General features: G+C 43.4%; 2 protein-coding genes across 10 annotated transcripts in view; one reads left to right on the forward strand and one right to left on the reverse strand.

Moving 5' to 3' along the window:
- Nucleotides 1-3,747: 3,747 nt before the first annotated feature.
- Nucleotides 3,748-14,955, reverse strand: RAG2 (recombination activating 2). 5 transcript variants are annotated; one of them, XM_075129524.1, is made up of 2 exons: nt 14,414-14,955; nt 3,748-6,255 (listed from the first exon to the last, which is right to left on the reverse strand). In XM_075129524.1, exons 1-2 carry the CDS (start codon nt 14,466-14,468, stop codon nt 4,640-4,642), a joined length of 1,671 nt encoding a protein of 556 aa, XP_074985625.1. In that variant the 5' UTR covers nt 14,469-14,955; the 3' UTR covers nt 3,748-4,639. The 5 variants fall into 5 exon arrangements, with proteins under 5 accessions (XP_074985625.1, XP_074985624.1, XP_074985626.1 ...); XM_075129523.1 differs by lacking the exon at nt 14,414-14,955 and adding an exon at nt 13,122-13,233; XM_075129525.1 differs by lacking the exon at nt 14,414-14,955 and adding an exon at nt 7,556-7,643.
- The window catches only part of IFTAP (intraflagellar transport associated protein), a 60,647-nt gene continuing 51,695 nt past the window's right edge, over nt 7,662-16,613 (forward strand). The window contains exon 1 of one of the 5 annotated variants that reach the window (XM_048853730.2): nt 7,662-7,750. The gene's annotated coding sequence lies outside the window, so the exon portion shown is untranslated. Of the gene's footprint in view, nt 7,803-13,123; nt 13,255-16,613 lie in introns of those variants that run through there. The other 4 variants (XM_048853733.2, XM_048853731.2, XM_048853734.2 and 1 more) reach the window with 4 other exon arrangements.

A 16,613-nucleotide genomic window follows, 5' to 3' on the forward strand; every position in this document is an offset into this window, starting at 1 on the left:
TGATTAAATTTGACCTGATTTGCAAAGGTTTTGAGCACCAGCAGCTCCCAACAACTCTGGTGCTTATTACCATTGAAATCAGGCCAAATTGTTCTTAGTACTGTCTACATCATACAAATATCAACATCTTAAAACTATACCATTCAGAAAGCAGTAATTGGCCCCTGTGGCAGTCTCAGGAGATGGACCAAGAAATGAAGATGCTTGGAGTTTGAACTACCTTCTCAACCTAAAAGGTAGTCATTGTGATGGTGTAACATGCTAGCTTTGTGTTTATGAGTACACCACAAAGAGACTAAGGTACCTACTACTGCTATGAGGTAAAGAAGTTTATTGGCTCATGTGGTATAGAGTCCTGTGTGTCGGCCTACCGCCCCCACCCTACAGATATAGGTGAGTGTCAGAGATGGAGGTTTATAAAGTAATTGGGGCCTATATTTATCAAAAAGTGACTAGTGAGTTTGGGAGTCTCAATTTTTGAGGCCCAAACTGAGATGCCTTAATGGCAATGGGGCCTGATTTTCAGAGGGCTGGTGCTTAGCAATTTCTCAGAAGTCATAGAATCATAGAATATCAGGGTTGGAAGGGACCTCAGGAGGTCATCTAGTCCAACCCCCTGCTCAAAGCAGGACCAATCCCCAATTAAATCATCCCAGCCAGGTCAGTTCCCTTTAAAAAATAATAGAATCATAGAAATGTAGGGCTGGAAGGAACTTTGAGAGGCCATCTAGTCCATCCCCCTGTGCTGAGGCTGGACCAAGTAAACCTAGGCCATCCTTGAGAGGTGTTTGTCCAACCTGTTCTTAAAAGCCTCCAATGACCGGGATTCCGCAACCTCCCTTAGAAGCCTATTCTGGAGTTTAAATATCATTATAGTTGGAAAGTTTTTCCTAATATCTAACCTAAATCTCCCTTCCTGCAGATTAAGCCCATTACTTCTTATCCTACCTTCAATAGACACAGAGAACAATCGATCATCATCTTCTTTATAACAGTCCTTAACATATTTGAAGGCAGTTATCAGGTCCCCGCTCAGTCTTCTTTTCTCAAGACTAAGCATGCCCAGTGTTTTTAATCTTTCCCCATAGATCAAGTTTTCTAACCCTTTTATCATTTTTGTTGCTCCCCTCTGGCCCCTCTCCAATTTGTCGACATCTTTCTTAAATTGTGGTGTTTAGATGTTGCTTGTAATTATTAGAATTGGGAGCACTGGCTGTTGGGAGTCTGAAAGGACAGGAAACAGGAAGGAGGCGGGAGGAGTTGAAGAGGCTGAGGGAGAGCTACTGAGGTTGCAACAGCAACTTGGTAAAGAGGTTTCCACTTTAAAAAATAAAGTCCTGTTGAAGTTTGTTAGTACCTTGCCTGGCTACTACAACATAAATGTCTCAAGTGAGGTACCCAAAAGTGGAGGTACCCATAATCACTAGTTATTTTTTTAAATTATGCCTGATTGTTTTGTCTGTAATACATGAATTCTTTACAGAAGATTTAAGGCACCTTGGCAGAAAGATGTGCCTTGGAAGCCTGCACTACCACTGTTTGTGCTGTACCTGTTCTACAGATAGAGGACATGTCAGACTCCAGGTCCCTTTCATAAGCACTAAAATCCATGAATGAGTCTTTTGAGAGCCAATAGCAAAATCATGTCTCAAAATGATATTGCCCATACTTGTTACAAAACACAGAGGTCAGATAGATGCAGATGTGAAAGAGGTTTACTTACCTATACATTAATATCTGCTGTATTATATCTTCTTAACCAACCCTATATGAAGAAGGAATATTTTCTATTGATTATCCATCTTTTGGAATGAATCAGTACTTTTTCTCAGCACACATCTGCTTTCCAGTGGCATTGGAGACACCACAAAATCAATTATGTTCTCTAACCTTGAATGCTATGTTAAGCATCTTCACAAACATGACTAATGACCACTGATCTCTTATTTCAGTCCATCTGGGATATTATATTTTATACTGCTTATGACTTCCTTTTCCTGCAGTATTTGTATTTTCTGATTTGTGATTTGATACCTGTGAAGCTGCCTCTCACATCAAAGCTGGACTCATGGTTTCACTTACCAATTTTCTTCTCTATTTGAAATAAATGCATATTTTAAAAAGGCACCACACAAATATACAATTTATTAGTACAATGGACTGCGTCACTGGCTGAACAAGAGACAAGGCCAGCTTCTGTGCTATTTTTCTCAGAATGCACATCCCGGGAGTGGAGGGGCACAGGGCGGTGAGTAAACAAAAGGTGGCTGTAAGCCATTTTTTGTGCCTGGCAGATTCTAGTCTTCCATATTATACAGTGCTCTGGAAACTGATGTAGACTCCAGTGTAAATTTCAGCAACCCTAGGGGCTATTTTAAGATATTGCAGCCTCTTCATGTCTGTCAGTGGGCTGCTATGTAGTTCAGAATAGCCTGAGCACAGAGAACTTTGGCCATGACCCCTCCTACCATTAATCATTCCTCTGATGTGATCTCATGCTGCAGGATGTGGTGGTGGCAGTGTGGCAAAAGTCATCTATGCCACCACGGTGTGGGAGTTATTCCCTGGAGATTGTTTCTGGCCGTTTATGTCTCCAGAACAGTGTGGCCTTAGCAGAGTAGAGTCTAACCTACAGAATATGGATGTTGGCAGCCAAATTTCTACCAATTTTAAGGGATATTTTTCATGTTCTTTGGAACAACATATTGAGCTTAATTCTGCTCTCATTTATGCTGGCATGAAAAAGGAGTAATATCATTGAAGCCAATGGAGTTACACTAGTGTAAAATTAGTATGAGAGGAGAATCGGGTTGACTCACTTCTGAGTTATGACCCTTTCTGCACTGCAGCCCCTAACGCACTTAGAAGCTGGAAACTGACGTTTGTTTATTGTAGATCTTTGTTTTCCTCTATTGCTTATGTGCATACTGAATGTTATTGTTGGGTTGGACATGAGTGTCCCTGGTGACTATAGGGTTGCTCAGGAATGTTTGACTACATATACTGGTTTGTAAGGGTTGAACGTGGCCAGAGCTGCACAGGTTGCTCAAGAGTGCTGGTCTGCTCATGTTGTTTTTCCTTTTTATCCAAGGGCCAGACATGTGAATTGGACTCTGAACACACAGCTCTAGTATTGTAGGCTCACAAGTGTTGATCTGATGATACTGATATTTTTTTAAAGTGAACTGGAACAGTAACGAAAATAAAATAAAATAAATTTAAGACTTATAGGGACTTTACAAACAGGTAATATAAGACACCACAAAAAGTTAATAAAATATTGGGCCAGTCAACCTTGACAGTGACTTTTGCAATCTGAATTCAATCTGCCCATTCTGCTTTGAGCACACAACGGTATTAGTTTCCACCCCTCACAATGGCCTGTTGGCAAAATGAACTGCTATGAATTACAGTCTATATTTCAATACTTTCACACACTGCAGAGTCATCCTGGGGGTGAGGGCTGGGGGTGGGGGGCAGGGTAAAGAAATAGCAGGGTAGTAGTGGACCCAAAGGAAATCATAAAAGTCCTGTTCAATGTGAGGAACTTCTTTTGAAGTCAATGGGAATTCTGGGCATGGAGCAGCTGCAGAATCAGGCTCTTTATCAGACTTCAGATAGGCATCTCAGATATATATACAATAGCAATTATAGTCATTGTTTGCAAATGAAGACAGAGCTATTTCCAACCTGAGAGTCACAGTACTTAGCTACCCACATAATAGGTGGAAACAAACGTAAAGGCCATTTTTATTATAAACTTTATTAGTTCATTATACATTTTAAAATACAAACACAAATGGCAGGCTGAACAAATTGATCTTTTTTAAATGGGGAGGGCTTGTCCATGAGCCCCACCTTGAAAAATGAAAACAAAACAAATATCTGGCACCTAAATAAGTGGCCTGATTTTCTGGTGAGCTGAGCTTCCACAATTCCAGCTGGTACTCATCTGTGGCTGCCCAGCACCTTTCAAAATCAAAATTAGGTCCAAAATTAGGTGCCCCAAAACAGAGGCTTCCCAAATTAGAGATCCCTTTTGAAAACTGGCCCTTGATGCCTTCATATTTTTGATACAATGGGCCTGAACTAACACTGCATTACTCCAATTTAATGAATTAAAATCAGACGACTTAAACTGATGTTAGATTAGTGTAAAACTGGAGCAATGCAGTCATGAATTAGACCTTATATTTCTAGTTCTACTGATTGAATAGATTGATTTGCAAAAGCAATATTGGTAACGCTGTGCTTCCTTTTGGACCAGAGTCTAGATCATTTTTTACACAGGGTAGTGCCTTACTCTTCAAATGTTTTCTTTAAAGTCAATGGGGATATTTATGAAGTAATGTACTATTCTATTTGAGGAAGGCTATCTGAATATGATCCTATGTGTTTGTATAGTGCCCAACACAATGGGGCACTAATCATGATTAGGAAAACTGGATGCTACCACAATACACATAATAAACATCGATTTGTGAGCTACAGTAAACTGAAATAATCTGATAATTAAAATTAATAAAATAAAACACCATTAGGAGCTCTAATATTAAATTCTGTTGCAACCATCATTAACTATCTTTGGTTTGTGATTTCTTCATTTAATCCTAGCTGAACCTTAATCATTAGCTCAAATCTACTCAAATAACCTCCGAAGAAAAGATTTTTTCACTGGAGTTGCTATCTTCATGGATGTTTTTCTGCGCAATGGTTTCATAGGTTGTTTTTTCACAGGCAGAACCTTCTTTGGGGTTTGCAGCCCTCTAGCAAGATCAACATGCTCATTGCAGAAGTACTTGATATTTGCCTCTGAAAGACGTATGAGCATGCCCTCAGATAGGTCCATACACTGAGCATGGACCCAATGGCCATCTCCATTGGAACAGTAGATCATAGCTGGCTTGTTGAGTTCAGTCGAATAGAAAGGGACCCAAGTGTTGATGTCAATGTCACAGTTGGCAGAGCAGGTGATCCAGTAGCCTGTTTCTGATTCATCTTCTTCATCATCTTCATTATAGGTGTCAATATCATCATCATCAAAACTATTGGCTTCGGCACTAAAACAGAACTCCTCTGAATCTTCAAATGGAGTGGAGTCCCCTGGGTCTTCTGTAGATGTCTGACTGCAAGTTTGTGCAGCCTCCTCCTCCTCATCTCTTGCTCCTCCACATCTCAAAATGTAAAAGTAGTTTGCATCTGAAATTAGCTGCTTGTTGTCCCCCGGTATACCAAGCAATATGGCCCCATTACCCATATCACTACCAAACCATATCTTGCAGTGTTTAATATCTGGTGTCCAATCTGGGGTCTCCCTTTCCACAATCTCTATGTTGTTATCTTCTAAAGTGATTGTATTACAAAACATCCTCTTCTGGTTGTCACACTGGTAGCCCCCAACCATGACAAACTCTTTATCGCCAGTCTGAGTCACAAGAGCACTGGAGACAGAGATCCCCCCAGGCAAGATGGTGCAGCTCACAGATGGGCTGCCTAGTGGCAGGTCAATTTTTAGTCTGTATAAGTTGGGGGGTCTGATGTTATTTTCAAGAGAATGACCCCCTAGGATGTAGATGGTATCATTTCTGGCAATGGAGACATGGAAAGAAAGTCCATCCTGAAGCTCTGGAAGGATGTATGAGGTACAGCATCCAAACTCAAAATCAACCAAAAACACATGGGGCATACAGTCTACTACACTATTCCATTTTTCTGTGGTTCTTTGTCCAACAGGGATATATGACCTTCCCCCAAATATAACACTCATGCTTTTACCTCGGCTATGAACTGTGTTAATGGTATGACCATATCTGGCTTCAGGAACATCCCCAACTAACTCTTTCTCAGTGCATTTAAAGGTGATTTTCTTGCTAGGCTTGCATACTATACTCATAACATAAATCTTATCAGATAGTTCATTGTTTGGCGTTTTCCCACCGTGGATGACATACTGGCATTTCTCAGACTCTGTTCTGCCCCTGACAGCGCAGACAGCAGGGTAACGGAGAGGGGGAAGATAGCAGGAATCCTTAGAGAAAAATGCAGGTTTCAATTTGAGCTCATTTTTTTTTAAGTCAAGGAGAAAAACTCCAGTGGGGCAAGATCTCTTTGGCCAGCCTTTCTGTCCAAAAAAGAAAACTTGCCCATCAAAATTCAGCAGAGAAAAGCCTGGCTGAATCAAGGATGAATGATTAATGGCTGATATCATTTGCAGGGACATTATGTCTGGTGATTGCATCATGGTACCGTCAATATCTGAAAAAAAAAAAAAAGATATAGAAAACCACATCAGGCACACTTTAAACAATGTCAAGGTGATCAGCTCGGTACCTGACTGACTGTGATCTTGGACAAACCATGTCAATTCTGTACCTCAGTATCCCCACCTATAAAATGGAGTAATGATATTTACTCAGCTTTGTAAAATGCTTTGAGATCTACAAATGAAAAGCACAATATAAGAGCTATTAAAATCTAAATAAGGAATTATGCCAGAACTGGGTGAATATTGTAAAAAATTAACCCCTCTGAATATTTGACTGCATTTGTGACCCTTTTCTGTGAACTTACTAGGTAACAAGTATAACAGAGGGAATGGGGAGAGAATGTTCACTGAAAGGGTGAATATTGCAGAATGTTCGTGAAAGGCAAATTCTGAATTAGTAATCATGACTATCTGAACCAGAAACAGTTCTCAGAGTCATGCCCAGTCGGAGAACAGAAACATACCATGTGACTTATGTGTTCAATTAAAAGTTTGCATTTTGAATATCAACACTACTTATAGGTGAGCTATAGACCAAGAATTAGTCACAGAAATTATTTGGCGCAATATTTTGAAAAACAAATTAAGCTGAGTAAATCACAATCTACAGAAATCTCCCCTCTCCACCTGAATCATCTGCAAATCAATTTGTTATGAATTTATTTGCTAGACTCTAACTAGGGTTGCCACCTGTCCAGATTGTCCCAGGATCATCCTTTTTTTAACATAGCAGCCCTTGGAAATCTGAAAGAGTGCTCAGTACATACTCCCAACTGTCCAGTTTTGTGGGCTCAGGATCATCCCAGGTGTCCTGTTTTTTTTGTACCTAGTGCTAACTACCACGTCATGGTTCACTGCATCAGCTTCTCCAGGATGTAGTTTCAAATTATTCTATAATTGAACAAGACTGAGCATAAACAAAATATTTCCTTAAAATGTATTCACAGGCTCAATTTGGTGCTTGGATAATAACTCTGGATTGGACTCTATAACTTTTGCATATGTTAAGTAACATTTACTCCATTGATTGGCACTACTCACTTGAGCAAATACCACTTGTGTGGGTAAAGGTGGGAGAACCAGGCCCGCTCTGGGCTGTTAGTTTGATCTTTAAATGGACACCATCTCTACTAAGTAACTAATCTCAGCCTGTTGCTTGGTTGGTTGCTGAGGTCAGGTTTTGTTGTATTTAATTACTGCTGATACTTCAAATGTTAATAAAGAATATTTCCCCTACTTGTTCACATTCCCAACCCCAATAGACCTATAGCAGAACCATTCTGTACCTACGCTGGCTACCAGCCGGGATTGCTTTTGAAGAGACACTTGGAGTCACAGCCCTTCTGGGAACTGTAGTTCTTTCTCTCTCGTTAGCTTCAATCTCCCAATAGGAACCTGCCCGGCGGAGGGAACTACATTTCCCAGTAGCTGCCTGAGCCGGAGGACGGTGCCGCTTTGCCGTGGCCTCCGCAGAGTGGGTTTCAGGTAGGGGGTTGTCAGAGCCGGGGTGTGAAGGGTTAAGCTGCAGGCTCGTGAGGTGAGAGCAGAGGTCTGGTGAAAGCCGTGAGATGGGAGAGGAGGGAGGCTGCAGACCGATCTGGGCTCGGGAGACGCGCTAGGGCATGGGGGTGGGTAAACGGGGCGGGGGGGGGGGGGGGATCCCTCCCGGTGTTTGTCAACATCATGTCAGGGGCAGGGGCGGCTGCTCGACCGCCTCCCAGCTTCAGATCGCAGCGTGCATTGTCCCGGAGGCAGGGCAGTCCTGTCTGTTTTGGGCTCTGTTTCTGGCTCGGATGCTGACCTGGGGCTGGGGGCAAGTGGCTGGGCTGCCTTTGTGCCTTAGTTTCCCCAGGGTAGTGTACGTGAAGATATCACACTGCAGGCTGCACCCCTGGACAGGCGGAGGGTGTATCTCCTCTCCATTTCTCTCCCTGAAACTCCTAGTACACTCCGGGTGCCACAGAGACTGGTTTATTTTCCTTGCCCTATTTTGCACAGTGCACGTGGCAGAGCACAAAGGGGGCAGAGCACAAAGACCCTCCATATACTTTGGTTCAGCAGTTCTCAACCAGTGTCCCGGGCCCCCTGGGGGGCCACGAGCAGGTTGAGGGGGTCTGCCAGCCAGGGCTGGTGTGAGATTCACTGGGGCCCAGGGCAGAAAGCCAAAGTCCTGCCACCTGCGGCTTAAGCCAAAGCCTGAGCAGCTTAGCTTCGCGGGGCCCAGGGCAACTGCCCTGCTTGTTACCCCCCTAACGCTGACGCTGGTTTTGATATGCAGAAAAATAGTTGTTGTAGCTGTGGAGTTTTTATAGCATGTGGGGAGAGGGGGGGCGGGGGGGCTCAGAAAGAAAAAGGTTGGGAAGCCCTGGTCTGGGTTACAAAAACTTAAACACCAGTATGCTGATGGGAAAATCCAGTTTTGTAGGTTTTTCCTTTTTCGCCCTAGTCATATTGTTTAGAACAGGGATCAGCAACCTTTGGCATGCTGTGTGTCAGGGAAATCCGCTGGCGGGCTGGGATGGTTTGTCTACCTGCAGCATCCACAGGTTTGGCCGATCGCAGCTCCAGGCCAATGGGGGCTGCAGGAAGCGGCACGGGTCCAGGGATGTGCTGGCCACCGCTTCCCGCAGCCCCCATTGGTTTGGAACAGCGAACTGCGGCCAGTGGAAACTGCGATCAGCCGAACCTGCAGATGCTGCAGGTAAACAAACTGTCCCGGCCCACCAGCAGATTTCCCTGACGGGCCGCTTGCCAAAGGTTGCCAATTTATTGTGAATTCTCAAATTTCTCAATGTTCAAATGGATTTTCACTGAAAAATATTACAGTACATCAGGTCTTTTGTGTGTATGGAGAACAGAGTCATTTTTGGACTGCCTGGACTTAAATGTTTCCTCACTCGCAGACTCCAGATTATTGAATAGGGGGCTGTGAATTGTAATCCGCAAGCAAGCATTTTATTTACTCTGCCACAGGTATCTTTCTGATGCCTGGATGGGCCAATATCATGTTTACGCCAAACTCAGTCCATATTCTAAACCAGAGATCGGCAGCCCCAGGCCAATGAGGGCCGCAGGAAACGGCGCTGGTCAAGGGATGTGCAGGCCGCTGCTTCCCGCAGCCCCCATTCGTCTGGAACAGCGAACCGCTGCCAGTGGCAGCTGCGATTGGCCGAACCTGTGGATGCTGCAGGTAAAACTGTCCCGGCCCACCAGCAGATTTCCCTGATGGGCCGCTTGCCAAAGGTTGCCGATCCCTGGTTTAGAATATGGACTGAGCTTGGCGTAAACATGATAGTGGCTCATCCAGGCATCAGAAAGATACTTGTTGCAGAGTAAATAAAATGCTTGCTTGTGGATTACAATTCACAACCCCCTATTCAATAATCTGGAGTCTGCGAGTGAGGAAACATTTAAGTCCAGGCAGTCCAAAAATGACTCTATTCTCCATACACACAAAAGACCTGATGTACTGTAATATTTTTCAGTGAAAATCCATTTGAACATTGAGAAATTTGAGAAATCACAATAAAAATACGGTAAAATTTATTTAAATGTGTGGGCCAAATTCATGTTAGACTTAATGTCACCATGTGGGTGTTATGAAGGTCCTAGAGGAGGAGGTCACAGTAGTTCAGGGAGGAATTTGACCCACAGTATCAAACTGCCTGTGTTCAGTAGCTAATCACCTTCTGTTTGGTTTGAAAATCCCAAGTTGTTTTTTGTTTGTTTTCATATTGTGCTCAATTTCTTTGTTGTTAGTATTTGTTATTTGCTTTTGTCATTCACTACCTGCTTCTTTGAGACAGGTTCTAATGGAATGTTTTGCATTTGCTTTCTTTATTCTAAATCCTCACTTTAAAATAATGTGTAAATTTACAAAGCATGTTGGAAAATAACACTGAAGGGTCCATTCTTCCATTCACCTCTGGGGATCAGAGAAATTAGAGATGGAAAAGATTGACTAATTTATTTGCAGCATCCTTTTGTCATAACAGGATTGTGCCATTCAATCATCGAATCATACAAATGTAGGGCTAAAAGGGACCTCTAGAAATCATCAAGGCCTGACCCCTGAGCTGAAGCAGGATTAAGTATATGTAGACCATCCCTGACAGGTGTTTATGTAACCTGTTCATAAAAACGGCAAGTGATGGGAATTCCACAAACTCCCTTGGAAGACGATTCCAGAGCTTAGCTACCCTTGTAGATAGAAAGTTTTTCTTAATATCTAACCTAAATCTCCCTTGCTGCAGATTAAGCCCATTACTTCTTATCCTACTTCAGTGGACATGGAGAACACAGGTAGATTGATTGAGGTGATGGCAGGCACAAACCTTGATAGAAACAGCTTGTTGGTTACAAGTTTTTTTGTTAAATAAACCCACTTAAGTTTCCTTTCCCCTTGTCATCTCCCAACAGCAATTACTAGCTCGAATTCCAGAGATCTCACATCCCTCATGTCCAACATTAGACACCTGCATTCTGCATAAGTGAGCGGTTCAATGAGTAAAGGAGAGAAAGGTTTCGTATAAGAAGAGAGGGTGGTGGTTCAGGAGTGTTCCATGGATATGTTCCACGGGTAGGGGGCAAGATGGAAGATGATTGTGGGGGGAAATGGACAAATGAGCATTTGTCCTGGCACCATTGGTGGAGCAGAAGATGGGTGTAAGTAAAGCTACGATTTTTTCATGGAGGTCACAGAAGTCATGGAATCCGTTACTTCCAGCGACCTCCGTGAATTCAGCCTTGTCAGCCGGAAGCTGCAGAGTCCCCATGCCCCTGTGGCCGCGGGTGCCGGGGCTCCACGGAGTTCCCAGCTGCTACAGGCAGCTCCTGGGTGCAGCAGGCAATGGGGAGACCCTGCAGCTCCATGTGGCTATGGGTACTGAGGGCCCCGCAGAGTTCCCAGCTGCCATGGGCAGCGGGGCCGCAGCCCCTAGCTGCCGTGGATGTGGGGCCACAGCTCCTGGACTCTGCGTGCAGCGAGGGACCCTGGAGCTCCCAGCCAACACAGGCAGTGGGCCACAGCTCCTAGCCGCAGTGGGGCTGCCGCAGCTTCCGGCCGCCGCAGGGTGTGGGGGTTCCCCAGCTCTGAGCCGTCATGGTGCTCGGGGTCCTTCAGAGCTCCCAGCCTCCATAGGTGGCGTGGGTACCCTGGAGCTCCGAGGTGGGAAACTCTGGAGCTCCGAGCCCCCATAGGCGGTATGGGCACCCAGAGCTTGGAGCAGCCCCCACAGCTGCCCAACCCTTGCAGGTGGTGTGGGACCCCACAGCTGGGCTCCCTATTTTGTCAGGGTTATTTTTAGTAAAAGTCAGGGACAAGTCATGGGCTTCTGTGAATTTTTCTTTATTGCCCGTGACCTGTCTGTGACTTTTACGAAAAATATCCGTGACAAAATCTTAGCCTTAACTATAAGAGACAAGGGCAGATAAGTGGGGTGGGTGCAGAGTTATGTAGGCAGTGTTGCCAAATCTTGTGATTTTACTGTGATTGTTATGCTATCTAGTATTTTTATTAAACCCCAGCTTCAGGTCACGTGGTTTGATGAGAATCTCAGTTTTCATTTTAAAAGAAAAAGTAAGTTTGTAGCCCTCATAGTCGGAAGAAAATCGTGAGGGCGTGATCTGTGTGCATGCTAAAGGCTCAAAAGCCAGAAGAAAAATAAAAAGAACCTTGAATATATTACTTTTTAAAATCTTATGATTTTTTGGGGCTTGAGTCATGATTTTGGAATGCTTGGGACTGGCAATACTGTGTAAAGTGTAGAAAGTGGTAATAAGAAGCTTGAATTTGATGTGGTTGAGAAGGGAGAATACGTGGAGGGATTCAAACAGGAGTCTGTCTACATGAGGATAAAGAATAAAGGTGCTTTTTAAAACTGAGTTGGCTGAAATGATTTGAAACATCCTGTCGTGCCTAGTGGATACAGATCTGCATCTTTAAAATCATGTTGTGGGGGTTGTATTAGAACCTGTGTTACCAACATGTCCAGCAAAAATGTCTTTGTTTTTTCAGAAATATCCACTGAAAAGCTTGGGATGTATAGTTTTCAGATAACTGGTTTTTTTCCCTTAACTGTCTCCTCTTTGATTATAAATGCTGTTTGATTGGTCACCTAAGTCACATGATAATGTTTCTGCTCTCCAATTGGATGACTGAAGCAATTTAAACAGGAGAATAATGAATAACAAGCATTGCTATTTAGTATAAATTTTCAAATATATAATTATTTGGGCTAAAATTCAAAAAAAGTTTAGTACTCACAGCTGTTTTCACCAATACCTGGTAGCTGTCTGGATACTAAGTTGCAAATAATGAATGATATGACCCCATGAATCTAGTGAACCAACTCAGCTTCTAGTCACAAACAGATTTGCAAAGCACTTTATATGCTGTTTGAACAGCTTTGATTAGCATGTTAGCCTGCTGACTCTCTAGAGTCTTAATTGGTAAATGCTCCCTCTGCTGTTTTCTCGAATTCTCCCCTCAGTCTGCAATCACTGGCATCTTGGCAGGAACACAGGTGCTTAGTGCAGGGATTAAAAACTACTTCACAAGATTACATCTATTTTCCTCTCTGATGGTTTTGCCATTGCAGCATTTTGTTCAAAAAGATGAACCTAGGGCCTTCTGAAGGACCTCGGTCTAACCCCACAGCACACACCCAAGACTTGTAGGCTGAGAAGCAAATGTAACTCCTCAATTCTTTAGGATCAGATTCCTATCTGGACCCCCCAGACAGCTCTAGTCTAAACCAACCAATTACTGAGGCATGTAGATAACATTTCTCAAAGCTTTCTCTAACTTTGGCACCCAGAGTTTGTTTGGGTAAAACAATAAACGTATTAGACCTACCTGGCTGATGGAGGGTTTTTGCTTCCTCCTGAAACCTTTTGTTTGTAACGGGGATTCGAAAGCTCAGCACTTGTGGAATCTTCTGTGACTGCACAAAGAGGGGCTGTGGCATGGACAAGCAGGCAGGCAGAAGGTATGTATGCTTAGCTTGCAGATGTGCTCCTTAGTACTCCTCTAATGTGGCTAACTGTCTGTGACCGTTTTTTTTTCTTCAGATGGTGCAAAAAGAAATCCATCTTGCACCTTTAGAAGTTTAACCTGTTCATGCCTAGCCAGCTCAGAGTGACAGTAGACATCTGTTATTTAGATGGTAAATTCATTGGGGGCAAATGCTGTTTTTTATTTGATATTTGTACAGTGACCAATCCAACGGGGTCTGATTTTTGTTGCAGCTTTTGGATACTACTATGTTATAAAGTCACTGCTAAATTCAAAGACAACGTTTGGAATTCTAATATCTACAAACTTAAACAATCCTCAACACTTTGATTGGAATAATTTTTTTCCCCTTGGAATTCTCAGGCTATAAATAGATTATGACATTGAAACTGAGTAAAAGAAGTAGTAAGTGCGCGCAACCCAGTAAGTGAAGGCTTAAACTCTGTTTCAAAGCCCTCTGAAGTCAATAGAAACTTTTCCATTGACTTCAAAGGACTCTGGATCAGGCTCTAAAAGAATATTAGTACTCTGCACACTTCTGTGGCACTTTTAATCAGAGTTCCTCAGAATCCTTTTCACACAAACCGTAATTAAGCCTCCTTACTCCCCTGAGAATAGATCCCTTTTACAGATGGAGCAACTGGGGCTCTGAGAGGGTAAGTGACTTGCCTATATGATCACTCAGCAACTCAGTGTTTGCAGGAACAGTGTTCACAGCTGCCTCACCAGCTCCCTTCTGTGGTTGGCAAGGGATCATTTCAGCTACCACTGAAATACAGCAGCCTCTGAAGGTGGGACACGGCAGCTGTTTTACATCACAGAGCAACTCCGCACAACAGTTAAGAACAATCTGGTATCCAATTAGGGTGACCAGATGTCCTGATTTTATAGAGACAGTCCCGATATTCAGGGCTTTGTCTTATATAGGTGCCTATTACTCCCCTCCCACTGTCCCGATTTTTCACACTTGCTGTCTGGTCACCCTATGTCCAATTGAAAGTGCAGTGGGAATTTAAATGGAAAGAGCCTGAATTGGAATTTGGCCAGGACATCAGGGTGAATACACTTTTGTAAAAAGTGCCAGGAACCTTTAATGACTATAATGCAGACATAAGGGTGGCTTTATGTCTCACCTGATATATGGCACCTCCAGCAGCACAGTGTCCTGTAACATCCATGTTGATACATTGCTTCAGTGCTGACACTCGGAGGCCATCACATTAGTAAAGATGGACTTGAACCACAATGTTGAGATCCAGAATCGAACTTCCCCAAAATTCTGGGCTGTTCAGATCAGGTTCATTTCTATTCCAGTAGCACCTAGATGAGATTTGTCAGTTTTCCATCCAAGTATTGACCCAGCCTGACCCTCTTTAGTTTGTCTGATCAGAGGAAAAGTTGGTCTGACTGCAGAAGTGGTGCACAGATGTCAAAAGAAAATGTCAATTTTTTTCTAGTGCCTCGCCTCATATTTTAGATTCATTTTACTCTCCTTGTGTCAGTTAGTGTGTCTTGTCCTTAGAAAATGCTTGTCTTTCTGACATGATTAATTTGGCTCAGAGGAAAGGGAGGTTAAACTTTGCTTGCAACAGAATGCTAATCAGAAGAACTGCCTTACTGGATGAGAACAATGGTCTTTTTAGTCCAGTTGCCTTTCTCCACCAGTGATCAGCTCCTTCAGAGGAAGGGGGATGAAATCCTGCAATAGGTAGATTTAGAGTCACCTGTCCACAAGGGAAATCAGAAGAATCCTGTACACATTTATGTGTGCTCAGTACACTCAGATTCCTAACATGAAAATGTTGGATTCTCCTCCTGAATTTGTTTGGCAGTTAAAGGCATAGCACCATACAAAAACTGTATCCATTTAATAGACCCATTCCTTTAAAAATAGTATTTTAATAAAATGAATTTAGATAGCAGGTCTTTCCCTGGTTACTTGATATCCTGGACATATTGTTTCAATTGGTTTATTTCTTCTACGGGAATTCATTTGAAATATGTCTCTTACATTTAATACATGATCCTTCATTCCAAATGATTCCAAATTGCTTTACAAATTTCAAAAAACATCTGCCAATGACATGCAGTCACCTGTGAGGTGGAACTCATCAGTTGGCTAACCGTGCACTGCAGTAATATACAGCAGTTTGCTATGGAGAGTGAAGAATGTCTCTTATTCAATTGTCAGAGGGCTGTAGAGCTGACACTGGCTCTGGTGAAAAGTAACATGGTGTCCTTAATGACCTCAGAACAGTGCCCTTTAACACTATACCTTACTGGGCATCAGAGCTCTCCCTTGGGTATGGCAAATTGGGGTGACCACTCCGAGCCCCGGGCTTTGGGGGGCCCGGTGGGCTGCCAGTGCAACTGGCCATCGCCGGGCATGGTCGGTCCTGGAAGTGACGGATTCATCACTTTTGCTCCGGGCCCTGCACCTGCCTAGGGATGGCCCTGCTAGGCATTCAGCACTGACATAGGTTATGTCTAGACTGCCTGCAGCAGCGAGTCTCAGAGACAGACTCGTGCTCCTGGCACCGGCGTTATGGCACTAAAAATAGCAGTGTAGACTTTCGGGCTCAGGCTCTGAAGCCCAGGGAGGGGGGTTGACCAAGCTCCAGGCCAAGATTCAGTGTCTGCACAGCTATTTTTAGCTCTGTAGTGGGAGCCCCATCAACTCACGTCTATTGACCCGAGCTCTGAACTCGCTGCTGTACTGTTGCTCACTGTGTAGATGTACCCAATGTGAAAGAGTGCCCAACTGCATTCCCAACATTACCTTTTGAAGCAAATGAGGTTTCTTTGGAGGCCTCCCATACCAGAGCTGATGAAACCCACCAGTGCTTAGTCTCTGAGATCTGAAAAGGTCACACCTCATGGGACTGTGACTGCTGGTTTTAGAAAAAACAAGTTTGCTGCACAAGAAATTTACCCTTGTAGCCAGCCCAATTCTTTTCTTTCCCTAAATAATCTTTTAAATAGGCAGCACTGTTAGAGCCATTTGGAATGCACAACAACTAATTAGGCACTGAACTCAGGCAAATATTTCCACAATCAAATGAGAGCAATATGGTTGCTTGCAGTTAAAGATCTTAGATAGCAGGGCATCTGCAAAGATGAGATTTAGGGCCAAGTATTATTAAAGCACAAGCAAATCCCAGTCAAGTAAATGGGTGCTGTACACATGTGCAGCTAAAGACCTGCTCCTGCTCCCACTAAAGTCAGTGAGAAGCTTCCAGTGACTTCAGTGGGATCAGGCCCCTAGCTCTTGAAAATAGTTTGAACTGAAACAAGAAACATCCAAGAATCATTTGAAAGTTTTTCTCCTTCATA

This window comes from Caretta caretta, chromosome 6 (genome assembly GCF_965140235.1).
Source record: "Caretta caretta isolate rCarCar2 chromosome 6, rCarCar1.hap1, whole genome shotgun sequence".
Classification (NCBI taxonomy): Eukaryota; Metazoa; Chordata; order Testudines; family Cheloniidae; genus Caretta; species Caretta caretta.